The sequence below is a fragment of the Coptis chinensis genome, unplaced genomic scaffold (genome assembly GCF_015680905.1).
Source record: "Coptis chinensis isolate HL-2020 unplaced genomic scaffold, ASM1568090v1 utg157_pilon_pilon, whole genome shotgun sequence".
NCBI classification, from domain to species: domain Eukaryota; kingdom Viridiplantae; phylum Streptophyta; class Magnoliopsida; order Ranunculales; family Ranunculaceae; genus Coptis; species Coptis chinensis.
The window spans coordinates 210,890-224,427 of record NW_028238108.1 but is presented as its reverse complement, the minus strand read 5'-3'; the positions used below and the strand labels follow the sequence as shown (position 1 = coordinate 224,427).

The following is a 13,538-nucleotide window of genomic DNA, read 5'->3' as shown; positions in this document are numbered from 1 at the left end:
TTGTTAACACCCATATCGTCACTACTAAGGCGAAATTATTGTTTACAAGATTCATTGCAACTACACCATACTATAAACAAATTATAACTTTCAACTTTTACACTGGTACAACTTTAAGAAAATTGACCTTATCTTATGTTGTTACCATGGATTTATAGGCCCAAATTATTGTTTCACTTGTGTATAGTTAGATAAACAAATCAGTATTGCGAGTCTGGTATCGAAACAATACCATTCATCAAATCCATTAGCCCAAATTATACTGTCACACATATTTAGTGTACACAATCCTTTCAATTCTATTTTATATCTTCATTATAAAAACTAAAATAAGGTTTTTCATATCTAAATGAAAACCCCTCCATATTTATAGGTGGAGTAAACACAGGGTTTCTAAGGATATCCGAGCCAATATTTCAGACAGTCACTTGTTAGTCGGTCTGCCTTATGCGAATATGCGATATGATCCACCGATTTATCGCCAATATCCCGACACTTTGAAAATACCCTTAAAACCCCGAAATAAAATTAAAAAAAAAAATAGAGGGAACCAAAAAAAAAAACTAGGGTTTATAAAAAAAAAAAATGGGGATTTTATCTGCAAAACCGAAATCAAAAAACCCAAAAGTAAGAATAGTAGTAGCAGGAGATAGTGGTACAGGAAAATCAAGTTTAATAACAACAGCAGCAAATGAAAAATTCCCACAACAACAAGTTGTTATTCCACCTGTTTTATCACCAACTCGTTTATTTGCTGATTTCTATCCAGACCAACGTGTCCCTTTTATTGTTATTGACACCCCCTCAAATTCAGAAAACCAAGTTTCACTTCACAATGAGTTGAAATCTGCTGATGCTATTGTTTTGACATATGCATGTGACCAACCTCTTTCTTTAGAGAGTTTGTCTTCTTTTTGGCTTCCATTGCTTAGGCAATTACAGGTAATGTTTTATTTATTAATAATGTGTTTTTATTAGAGAAGGGTATTTGTTGTAATTATGTTTTGATGTGTAGGTGAAGGTGCCAGTGATTGTTGTTGGATGTAAGTTGGATGAGGTTGAGGATACTACGGGTAGACAGGAGAAGTTGTTGTTGTTGATGCAAGAGTATCCTGAGATTGAGACGTGTACTGAATGTTCGGCACGGAATCTTTTTCAGGTGGGTTATGTTGTTGACAATGTAGTTTTTTTTTTTTTTTAAGTAGTTGGGCAGTTTGAATGATGTGTTGTTAATTTACAGGTTTCGAAAGTATTTTATTATGCTAATGTTGCGGTTCTGTTCCCGACGTCACCGTTATTTGATAAGAAGAAACAGAAATTGAAGCCTAGATGTGAGAGAGCGTTAAAACGGATATTTAATCTATGTGATCATGATAAGGATAATACTCTTAGTGATACTGAATTTAATGATCTTCAGGTTTGTTTTCTAGTCAGATTATTCTGTTTGCGTTATTTCTATTTTGGTGGCTAACCTTTTGAGATGATATTGGTTTGTAGATTAAATGTTTCAACGTCCCACTGCCACCTTCTGAAGTTGTGGATATAAAACGCGTGGTGCAAGATAAACATCCTGAAGGGGTTAATGATCGCGGTCTTACATTGAAGGGTTTCCTTATCCTAACTGAACTTTTATTGCAAAATAAGTCGAACGAATTATGGACAGTTCTAAGGAAATTTGGATATGATGACGAGATCAAACTTAGAGATGATCTCCATCCAGTTTCATTCAAACGAGCTCCTGATCAGGTACATGTCTTTTGAAAGACTTCCTTTTGTCTTTAAATTTGTTTGGAATCTCATGGAGCATTTATAGCGATTTGAGCTTGGTCTTAGTTTATTCGCTAGGACTTGTCTCCTAATTTCTTTTGATTATCCAAATAGCCATTTTTTCCCCTAAGCGGGACAATTACTTACGCCTCGACTTCTTCTTGTAGAGTGTGGAGCTGACAGATGAAGCTGTAAAATTCTTGAAGGAAACCTTCAGCTCCTTTGATGTTGATTCTGTAAGACCTCCTTTTTAGAGCATCAAATACAATATTTCAGATTTTTAAAAGCATAACTACTCATGTTTGTTTGTTAACAATATTTGGCTGGTCTTGTACATGGTAATATCTTGTCATTATGTTAGTTTTTTTTTTTTTTATGACATTATGACTAAGTGGCAATGAATGCTAAATTAATGGTATCCTACATGAATGAGTTCATATAATAAATAAATCTTAGACAAGGGATTCACGTCTTGTGCATCTTTTTGGCACTACAGTTGGTTTCGAGACTAGTGGGCAGTTAGTGCAATACTTGTTAGTATGAGGATAGCAGCTGGCAAGAAATTAAGCACAATTAGGTATTGTGGGGATATCTCAGGAGACAGGTTGGTTTTTTAAAGACTTCAGTGTCTGTTTCTGTAAACATCCAGGATACAGTCATGTAACAAGGATTCCGAAGTTCTCTTCTGCATCTCTTGTAATATCAAACCCTGTCACAACTCATATAAAATAGCATATCGAAATTTACACGACTTCTAGCGAATTAAAAAAACATTGGTGCACATTGTCATGTTCTGTAATAGATAGAAACTATGATATTCACATTTTTCATTCTTGGAACGGCCCGATCAAGTCCACACGTTGTAGTGACCCTATTTAGATTATACAACACACCTCTTTAATATATTTGTTATAGATATATAAACATCATGTATGATACTTTTATACAGAAGAGGGGTGTGCTAGTACTTAATCCAATTATATTAAATTCAAAAGTTTGTGCTTTTTCCCTTTTTTTCTTTTACATAAGAAAGTCAGCTCATTTTTTAATTTTTCACTGACATATATATGAATTGTGAATCAATTTATCTGTCTTTGATATACAAAAACTAGATAGTTTAGAACACCTGATTCCCCCCTCCACCCACCCCACCCTCCCACTATTATCAAGTTTACTGTATCCAAGATACTCATATCTCTAGCAATCCTTTCTTAAAATAGCATGAGTGTGCAAGACACAAATCCATTCGCTTACAATAACTTTAATTCTGGTGCGCTAGCTAATCTTGATTATTTTGAGACACTAATGGTAGAGCATTTTGTTGCTAGGATGGGGTCCTACAAGTTGCTGAGCTTGATGATCTTTTCTCCACGGCACCTGAAAGGTAGCTTGGTCTCTGTACAGACAATGCTTGTTGGCACAAGTCCTTTCAATTACCATGTTTTTGCCTTAATGTTTCTTACCAGAAACTGAAATTTGAGTATTTGTCATTCCATGGTATAAATCCATAATTCTGTTACAACTTCAAACAAACCTATCGTTGGGTTTTGAATAAATTCGATAACCTAGATTTTAAAACTCACTAATGAACCTCAAAGTTTGACTTAAAATTTTACTGTGGAAATAATCAAATTCTAGCTTCTTTCTCTGTAGTGCATGAGGTACTGGTCAGAGATAATGCTCATGGAGTAGGATCAGGAACTTATTACTTGGTTTTTTACTAATGTGTCCCGTAGGGGGAGGGTTGGAGGTTTGAGTGAACAGTTTCGTAAAATATTGGCAGAATCTGGCATATCTTAACCAAACCCTCTGCATGGACTCTGCAAGATAGGTCATGTTTGTAGCTCCGTATATTGAATAAATCTCCTACTCTATCCGTCTGTTACCTTTCCAAAAAGAAAATTTGTCCTTACCGTTGTACCAAGATCTTGATAAATGTTACCCAATATGATGTGTCATTTATTTACTCCTTTTAATTTTCATGACACACTTCTGTTTTCCGCCTCATTAAAAATTCAGCTATCATGCTTTTGATTTAATTATTTGGTATTCCCATGCATTATACTATCCCGTTTATTTTTTATTTATATTTTCTTATTTAAATATTCACTATAAGATTGAGTTTTCAATTTGCAATGCTATTTGTCAAATTTTCTGAGTTGAATTGAGGTGACTCTATTCCCTTTTTATTTCAATTAGTTTATTTATTTATTTCTTTTACTAACAGTCCTTGGATTGAAGCTCCATATGAAGATGTGGCCGAAACTACTGCATCAGGAGGTATATCTATTGAAGGATTTCTATCGAAGGTGAATGCCCCCTTTTCTCATGTTTTGTGTAGTATAGCTTGATTGAATTACAAAGATGACTGAGTTTATTTGTCCATAAACTCCATATTGATCTCAGCGCAATATGTGTAACCTTTACATTACGTCACCAAATTAATTTCTGTCAATCATATATGATCAAAACAGGAAAAAAAAAAAAAAGGAATGTACTAACACATCGTATACACCCAATGGAATAAACTACATGCATTTATCAATTTAAAATTTAAGTACATGAGTTGTTCTTTACATCCTTCGAGTTCGAATGCACATGATGTTTCCTCTTCTCGACCAGATTAAACCGTTTCAAGATTAGGTTAAATCTTATGTAGTCATGTGGTGTACAGTAAAAGTTATAAGTTTCGTAGTATAATGACTTTCTTAGAGGTGATACTTGTTTTGATCCTCCTAAGCAGCCACGCCATGCCACAGTCTATCTGGCTCGAAGGATTAGATCACCAACCTCAAAGGGTAGATAACCATGGAGCCATAACCGGCTGTAGAGAAACCATGCCCGAAGGCTATTGCTAGGGACTAGGGTTTTAGATAATTACGCGAGTGAAAACTCCCCTATGTGATTCTAGTGAGTTCCAAACCTCGCAACCTCATACATGGCGGGAGGGGTGCACAACCATTGAGCCAGTGGCTCATGTGCAACCTGGCATTGTGACTACATTGTCCATCATCAACAAAATAACTCTTGCTTGCTACTTTTGGAGTTGTCACTTAATGATCAAATTGATATAAAGTTAATTATATAGGAGCTATCACTGGATGATATGACGCATACTTATTATACTGATACTTGTGAAGAACTTCACATTTGTGATTAAAAGTAGTTGATGACTTGAGGTTGTCTTTTGAAACTGCAATTTTCATGTACTGGGGTTTATTTATTTTTTTTTAGGCTATTAACTTATTAAGTATTAACAATACTACAATAGTCTGGACCATAAGTGATTTCCTACTTTCAGTTCTTTCAAAAGTTCTTTTTCATATAGATTTTGTATATGCTTACTGAGCTTTATGTGTTGCAGTGGGCCCTTATGACACTATTAGAACCAAATAAGAGTTTGGCTAATTTGATTTACATTGGATATGTGGGTGATCCTACATCTGCGTTCCGTATAACGAAACAAAGGCAGTTGGACCGCGAGAACAAACAAATGGAAAGAGAAGTTTTCCAGTGCTTTGTCTTTGGACCTAAAGGTTCTGGAAAATCAGCATTGTTGAATTCATTCCTAAAAAGGTGAGATATTTGCACAATTTTCATGCTCGTTTTCTTATTGGACTTCAAGTTCATATTTAGGCTAAAAGTTTAGTTATTTGCTGGATTTTGTCAAGTCACAAATTGTGTTTCCTTTTATTTTTTTGGTAAAGGTACTTTCTTTCCTTTTTCAGGTTTTAGTTGTAGGTCATTTATTATTTCTAGTTCCAAATGTAGGCCCTTCAAAGAAATCTATACTTCAACCACTAACGAGCGTTTTGCAGCAAATGTTGTTTTTGAGGATGGGGTAAGTACTATTAGAAAATAAGTTCTGTAATTCTGATGAGCCTTTTTGGATGTTTCACTCACACCTGCGAGGGCACGCCCATATGCACCACCACTAGTAATCTAGTATGTAGGGCAGGGATCGGGTTGGGTTTGGGTCGGATATGGCTATATCCGAATCCGAATCCGAACCCGACTAACCCGATCGAATAACACTAAAAATTCAAAAAAGCCCAAAAATTATATCCGAACCCAAAATACCCAAACCCGAATCCGACCCGATTACAAAACGGATATAAAAATCGACCTGAACCCGATGTATTCGGTAATCGGGTCGGGCCCGACCCGATTCCCTGCCCTACTAGTATGTAGCCAATGGAACATAAAACCTTCAATACCGCTACCAAATCTTCTACACATTAAGGATTTTGCTTCAATATACTCACTATTGTCACTAGCAGATTTTTTGCAGTGTACCTTTCCCTTCTCAGTTTTCATGCAAATCTCGTTTCATATCTTGGCAGGGAACTAGAAAGATCCTCATATTGCGACAGATACCAGAGGATGGAACCAGGAAGCTGCTCTCTAATAAAGAATCATTAGCACCCTGTGATGTAGCCATATTTGTCCATGATAGGTATTATCCTATCCCCCCAAACACAAACACAAAACCTCTCTCTCTCTCACACACACAGTACTGTTGCCAATTTTCCTTTTATGCACTATCACTTATATTGGATTTTAATTGGAGAATACACACAAGAAATTATTTGTAACTACTATACAATACTTCTCGCTGATACTTTCTGTGAAATGATTAGAAATTTAGTGTAGTCTTGTAAATTTAGAATCTTGCTACAAGCACCAATACTTATGAACTCTTGTAAATTTTGAAATCCTAATAAATGAATTTTATTGATAAAAATTAGTCCCGTGGGAATTTTTGTGTGCCATTACAAAATTTTATCTGCTTGTTCTGAGTATGACTGATATGATGAGCTATAACAAAGAACTATATGGTATACCTTTTTATATAATTGGTTTGCATTAAATTGTCCTCTCACACATACAACAACTACAAGGTTCTTCGACTGAAATAGGTAAAGGTACGATTATGTCAAGCTTGCACCTCTTTTCTCGTTTTCATATATGTTAAGACCATTGATTGTTAAGATTATTTTTCCATTTGTTCCGTTTTACATATTACCATCTGAAACATTTTCTCAATTTTCCAGTTCTGATGAAAAGTCGTGGAAAAGAGCAATGGAATTGCTTGTGGAGGTTGCTGGTCATGGAGAGAAAACCGGTTTTGAGGTGCCCTGTCTCATTGTAGCAGCCAAGGATGATCTGGATATGTATCCATTGGCTGTACAAGATTCAACAAGGGTACTTTTCTTTCTTTCTATCTATCTATTTTGTTTTAGATAGTCGAACATGAACTTCTTGTGTTATGGTATATTTTTTTTCACTTATAAAACTACATAAAGTTCTTGTCAGAGAGTAAACATTCTTCCTGAATCGTGCGCAATAGATATATGTGCAACTACCAAAAGTTGTAGGGGTTTCTCAACAGTTTTCATCCACAATATTGCTCCGTTAACCTTTTTGTTCGTCCCATTATAAGAGACCTTATCCATAATAATTACTTTATTGTCGTGGTGGTCACTTCAAATGTTACATTATGATTGTGGATCATCATTTCCTTAATTTGCCACTCACTATATTTGTTAAAAGTTTGTGTTCGAACTGTTGGTTTATATATTTTTTAGATAATCACTGTTGGTTTATATAATTTATGTTGTTGTAGGTCAATTATGGTATGGGAATAGAGACGGCTATACCCGTGAGTGCGAAGTTAGGAGACCTAAATAATCTCTTCTGTCGGATAGTCTCGGCTGCACAGAAGCCCCACCTGAGTATTCCTATAACTGAAGCTGGCAGAAATTACCAGATGTACTACCAGCCTTTTAAAAGACCTCTCATGTTTATTTCAGGTATACCTCTATACGTGAACATTAAGGCCTTTCGGGATTAATGTATTATATCTTTGTCATTTTTAATGTGTTCTTGTTTGTCATTTACTGTGGTAGGATCAGTTCAGATTTACCCTTTTAATTATCTTCTCCCCGTATCTTTCAGTTGTTGGAGCAGCAGTTGCTTTTGTTGGATTAGTTGCTTCTCGTGTATATACTGCAAGAAAGATCTCCAGCTAGGCACAGTTTATATGATGTAAAGGATTTTGATTTGTTGTGGGATGTTTATAATTTTCTTTACTTGGAAATTCGCTGATTGTGAATTATGTTCAATACAAGAGATTTCAGTTAGATCCGGTTTGTAATCGTCATCGAAGATGCCCATTTATAGTCCTATCAATGTGCATTTTGTGTGGGTGGCCATAGAGTGAGGTTCCGGCACATTCCACATATAGTCTGCGTTAAGCACAAAAAGGAGGCAAAAAACAAAAACAAAAGGTTGGAACTCTCTTTCTTTATATTCTATCAGAGAACAGTCTAGTGTTAAGCACGAAACACTACACTAAAACTAGATTTAAGCATACTTAGCTGTATGTTAACTTGTTAAGTATATTATTTGGATCTCAATTTTGAGCAATTTTCTAACGACCAAAAGAAGAGTTTTCTAATCACCAGGTGCTCATCATTATACAGGTTAAAGAGTTGCCTCGCCATATCCCATAGTTCACAGGGTCCAAATTCCAGTCAAATTTCATTTGCCTTTACATGCAAAAGCCAAGCTGAATTTACCCACTTAAAAAGTGAAATTTACTCAACTAAAATGTGGTGAACTCACTCAACAGGACACCAAAACCCGAGTGATGAAGCTTGGTGTTTTGTTGTTCTCCACCCACAGAAACTAAACCACTAGAACAAAAATCGAGATATCTGCTAAAACATAAGGATTCAGATTTATAGCGTCGATAGATATATACGCTGTCAGATTCTCTGCTTTGTATTGTCAGTATATTGGTGTATGCTGTAGTACTGAACAAGTACTATGAAGTATGAACTGAACAAGTAGATAGGAGTTTGTCCAAGTCGATTTGATAAACTGCAAGAAATATATGTAACCCAGCACGTTAAATAAGCTTCCGAATTGTTGTTTAGAATGTTATCCAGATTTCATACACGACTGGGGCTCCAAATTCACAGAAGCTCACTGGGTCATAATAGAAATGATCTGATAGCACTGCGTACAATTGATCCATATGCTTTTTTCACTGTCATATATATATGTTTAAGTTCCTTCTGAAAAGAGATGGGCAATTCTACTGATGTGATAGGTCAGGTGATCACACGCACAGAACTCCCAGAAAATTGCAGTCATACAAACAAATCTTGGGTATAGAGTTCCCTAAAAAGAATTGAGTTCACAATTAATCTGCCCACTAAAGTTAGTCAAAATATGATTGGAGATTACAAACACAAATTAATTAACTGCTTGCTACATGGTGGAAATACAAAATCACCTCATCTATTACTTCCTCCTTTTTTCCATGGAGAATTGACCAGGTGTTTGAATACGTTTGAAGGAAATAAGAAACTACAAAGTAAACCATCGTACTATATTTGAACATACTACAATAGTAAAGACGTAAATTACAAAGAGCACTACAGGTGGCAGGGAAAAATTATATTGAATGGATCCATACTCGAGAAAGCTCCTCGACCAAACTGAATTCTCTTGAAACTGCATTATTCACAAAGAACGAAAATATACTTTTATATCAAAATTTGTTTCAGTAAATGATCTGTTGTTCTCAATGAAGTTCTCATGTTTCTTGAGAATATTGAACTAAGGAATATGATCACATGTTCTATTACATTTGTTTTTTTACCAGTAAAATGGTATGTTGATTGTTGCATTTTCAAGTCAGGGTGGGGATAAAAAAGAAACTCTTTCTCTTCTCCCTGTCAAATGTGTCCTAAACAACATGATTTCTTCCTAACCCCTAAGTCCATGTATTTTCTGTATTTGTATATTAGGGCCATTGCGAAATTTTTCTCAATAAGAACGTGAAAATACAGCATATCAAATTCTAAAGTAGCTGATAACCTGTTTTGATTTCTAAAGAGACTACTCTCTTATAAACCTTCTCTAAGATTTCAGGCATTGTATATTTATATGTGTGTGTTATTTGTATACAATCACACTGCAAAATCACATTTAATAATCTCATTAATTGGTATATCATGACAAGCAGAATTTAAGTTCTACGTCATTTTTATACCCAGAGATAATCATTATTAAACAATAACTTTTAATTATCTTTAAAGTGAAAACAAAATATTGAGAAACTTACCTAATTGATATACTCTGTCAATCATCTAAGGTAAAAATGCCAACCAATAGCAACCCCAGCCACTAATATGACCTTAAGTATTAGCTTGGGTCCCATTGAAGACGATTGAGATGATGCTTCGGGCTGTTCCTGCGGTCTTCCTCTTAGCTTGGCGGACAACTTGTGCAGGAGCAGAGGAAAAAACCTGGTCCTTTTGGAAGCTACAAAATGAATATAAATGATTTAAGCAGCTAGAGAAGAGTTGTTGCAATTAATATAGTGAACATTAACATAAGCATAAGAACACTGGTCCAGTTTTTCTTGTTGAATTTTACAAGGCATACATTCATCATCTCCAAGTGTGGTGGACCCTTTGAGTAACCACATCTCTAAAGAAGATGTCGCAGAGTGAAATGTTGTCATTATGACCACTAGAAGAAAAATTGTCCACAATCCACCATGGGGTTTACTAGTAATTTTGAATAATTTCACTTTAATTGTTAAAACTAGATATACGACCATACCGTTACATTTTATCCAACCACATCCTATAAGTCACTTTCTTTTGGGATCAGTGATTCAAAATCTAATTCAAGCTAATCCTAACGTTTTAATCTTGTCCAAGATATATATGATTTACCTTTATTCTTTAAGAGTCTTTCTTCCTCACCGACTCGCCTTCTTAATACATTGAGCAGAGATCCAAAATATAGAGCAAACACTGTGCACGTAATTGTAATGACATTGTAAGGCATGCTGAAATCAGGAGTAGCCAAGGGCACAAGTAATACTTCTGTATAAGACAGAAGAATGTTCTTTTCCTGTGTAACATATATAGAAGAAAATGATAAATATAAATCCCAAAAGAGAGGAATTAAGAAGCAGCAAACAACATATGGCTGAGGTAAGTAATACCTGGAACTTCCGTAACATAGGGGAATTGCTCGAGTTGTCTTCAAGATAAAACAGACTTGCTTGGGCGTCAGGAAAAGTAATTACAGCTGATGGGATGTCAAATCCCTGGTTAGCATCTGGGGGATATTCGTCGATGTGTAAAAAACCCTAGATTCAAAAAAGACAGCATATCAAATACAGCATATCAAAGTGATTATTTGGAATGTCAAGAACATTAAACAACTATATTTTTGGCATACGAGATGTTTGTAATGAAAACCTGATTCATCTTAATTACTTTGAGTTTTCAAACTTTTATGGTTAAGAATATGTAATTTGTGTGCCTGAGGGTGTTGTTAAGCATGTGCCTGCCTCGTGTTAGACTTGCTGCCCATTTAAAGTACATAGTTGTGTCTCTCTCCATCAGCTATGGATTTTGGAGTTGTTAACGTATTATTTTCAGCAATGTCATTAAAAATGATTAGCCATATTCTTCATAAAAATGAAAAATCTAACGAGAGCCAATACTTTCCGGTCCATAAAAACAGTAAGTCATACTCATTAAGAATATATCTCAATGTCAGACCATTTGACTCGTTAATATCCACCCTCACCTGTTTGGGCTAGGCACCTTTCAGGCACTACCCTCAGGGTATTCACATACACACACTCCTAATGAATATATAAATTTCATCAATCATAAGCAGATACGTTACAAATTATTTAGTGTCGGATTAAACCACAATTAAGTTACAATTTCTGAGTGTTTCAATTAATATTCTGCACGGTTCCTAACATAATAAGACACTATGTTGTTCAGAACAAATAAATTTAAATTGCTCTCCAAATAAGATTTATGAAACAAAACAACAAAATGACAGAGAAAATAGGATACATTTGTGAAACTTCATGCAACCCACTTAGGTAATATGCTTAACTATCAACAGCAAAATAAGGGAATGTAACATAAAATTATAGTCCTTACTTATGCTAAATCATACCTTATCAAACTCCATAGTTAATACAACTGAGTTCGTATCACATGGAAATCTAAGGATCATCTCCATCACCCCAGGTGATACCTTATCCTCAGAAGGCGAGACATGCATCTTCTCAATGACATCATCAACCATCTTGTATTCTCCATCTACAATAACTTGCAAAGTATGAAAATAAACTTTGACATACCAAGGCACAACTTGGAAGACAACAACGTGTATGCTAGACCCATCAATAGCGTTACCACCACTGAAACCCAAACCAGATTTTGTAGATCTCAGGGAGATTGCGATTGAACCTCTTTCATTTCCACTACCCATTAGAAACCTACTTGCATGAAATGGAGCCTGTAGACATGCCCAAACCATAGGAAGCTTCCACATAATTCCAATATCTGTTGGCTTACTCGAATTTATCTTGTCCATAGAGTATTCATAGAGTACAGCTAGGTTCCCACTGTATGGACTTTGTGCCTCCTTAATCACTCTATTTGGAGTGACAGATAACTCGAAAGCTGAGTTGTTCCAATAATCGTCAGAGATTTCATCGAGTTCTACGTCTAAATTACGAAGTTGAGATACTAAGGCCCTATCAAGTTCAATAAAAATAGAGCTGGACTTTGCCAACACACATCGTTGTTTGGCTTTCCTTCCAAAAATTGAGCTAATAGACCAACTTTGCACCCTCTCCGCTCTCGTGGTAGTTCTTTGGGAACCAGATTGGAGAACAACAGTAAGTGTTTGTTGAAGCACTATTTCAGGTTGCAGCCCTTCCTCTGATCCAAAACCAGTTGAAATCAACCGTAATTTTTGTGAATGATAGAAGCCATTATAAATAGATGGCCTCTCTAATATTGATGCAAGACCAGCTTTATCTCGACAAGGAAGTAACTTCAACCATGGAGTTAAGTTCTCAGTGCAAACAGCCTCACGTGGCAATGCACCATATCTCAAACCACTTGAATAATATTGTTGGAATCCCCAAAGTGGTGCAGAATAAGCAGTAGTTGAGTCGAGGAAGTTGATTGAAGCACAAAAGAGACCCGAAAGAGTATGGCTCAGATTTCTCCATGTTTCATCAACTTCATTAGGTGGGACATCAAATACAGCCCACAACTCAACTCCAGGAGGTTTCACATTGCTACTAGACACAGGATCAAATCCACCCCAACGTTCATAGTCCCATCGACCTTGAGTGAATGACAGCTCCATTTCACGAATTCGAAATTTTTGTACCTAATATATAAACATCAGAGACAACCAATTAGTTACCAATTGATGAAAATAACAAGAGTGTGTAGTAGTTACCAATTGGTGAATTGATTTGGGGAAGAGGCTATAATGTTGATGATCTCGGTTAGGAAAAGGAGCTCTGTGCTCAAAATGAAAATGAGCAAGAACTTTCCCATGATCAGCCAATGGTCTCAATAACAACTCTTCAGTAAATAACTCTTCGTTTCCACTCGAATGAGAAATTAGTACTAAAACAAACACAAATAGAAACAACTGCAGCTGAAATTTCATTTTTTTTCATCAATGTTTATCAGCTTTGATAGAATAAATATCGTAACTTTATCTCTCTCTCTGCAAAAAAATGAACTCTCAAGTCTCACCCGAACCGAACCGAACCCATCTACTTATATTATTATTATTATAAGTAATTTACACTCTCTCACTTATTAGGCCCTTCTTCATTTCCTCTCCAACTAAACCCTCATTCCTTATACAAGTAAGCCGCCAGGCTGCCACGTAGATTTCAATGG

General features: G+C 35.6%; 2 protein-coding genes across 3 annotated transcripts; one reads left to right on the top strand and one right to left on the bottom strand.

Annotated features, from left to right (window-relative positions):
* The first annotated feature begins 523 nt into the window (after positions 1-523).
* Positions 524-7,910, top strand: LOC147473952 (mitochondrial Rho GTPase 1-like). 2 transcript variants are annotated; one of them, XM_086586857.1, is made up of 13 exons: positions 524-942; positions 1,016-1,159; positions 1,241-1,417; positions 1,498-1,746; positions 1,935-2,003; positions 3,096-3,151; positions 3,995-4,076; positions 5,132-5,343; positions 5,539-5,608; positions 6,111-6,223; positions 6,822-6,972; positions 7,394-7,580; positions 7,726-7,910. In XM_086586857.1, exons 1-13 carry the CDS (start codon positions 586-588, stop codon positions 7,797-7,799), a joined length of 1,941 nt encoding a protein of 646 aa, XP_086442983.1. In that variant the 5' UTR covers positions 524-585; the 3' UTR covers positions 7,800-7,910. The 2 variants fall into 2 exon arrangements, with proteins under 2 accessions (XP_086442983.1, XP_086442984.1); XM_086586858.1 differs by lacking the exons at positions 5,539-5,608; positions 6,111-6,223.
* Positions 7,911-9,055: 1,145 nt separating this feature from the next.
* Positions 9,056-13,299, bottom strand: LOC147473951 (uncharacterized). The gene is made up of 6 exons (XM_086586856.1): positions 13,084-13,299; positions 11,779-13,011; positions 10,799-10,945; positions 10,524-10,704; positions 9,905-10,104; positions 9,056-9,291 (listed from the first exon to the last, which is right to left on the bottom strand). Exons 1-5 carry the CDS (start codon positions 13,297-13,299, stop codon positions 9,926-9,928), a joined length of 1,956 nt encoding a protein of 651 aa, XP_086442982.1. The 3' UTR covers positions 9,056-9,291; positions 9,905-9,925.
* Between the last annotated feature and the right edge of the window lie 239 nt (positions 13,300-13,538).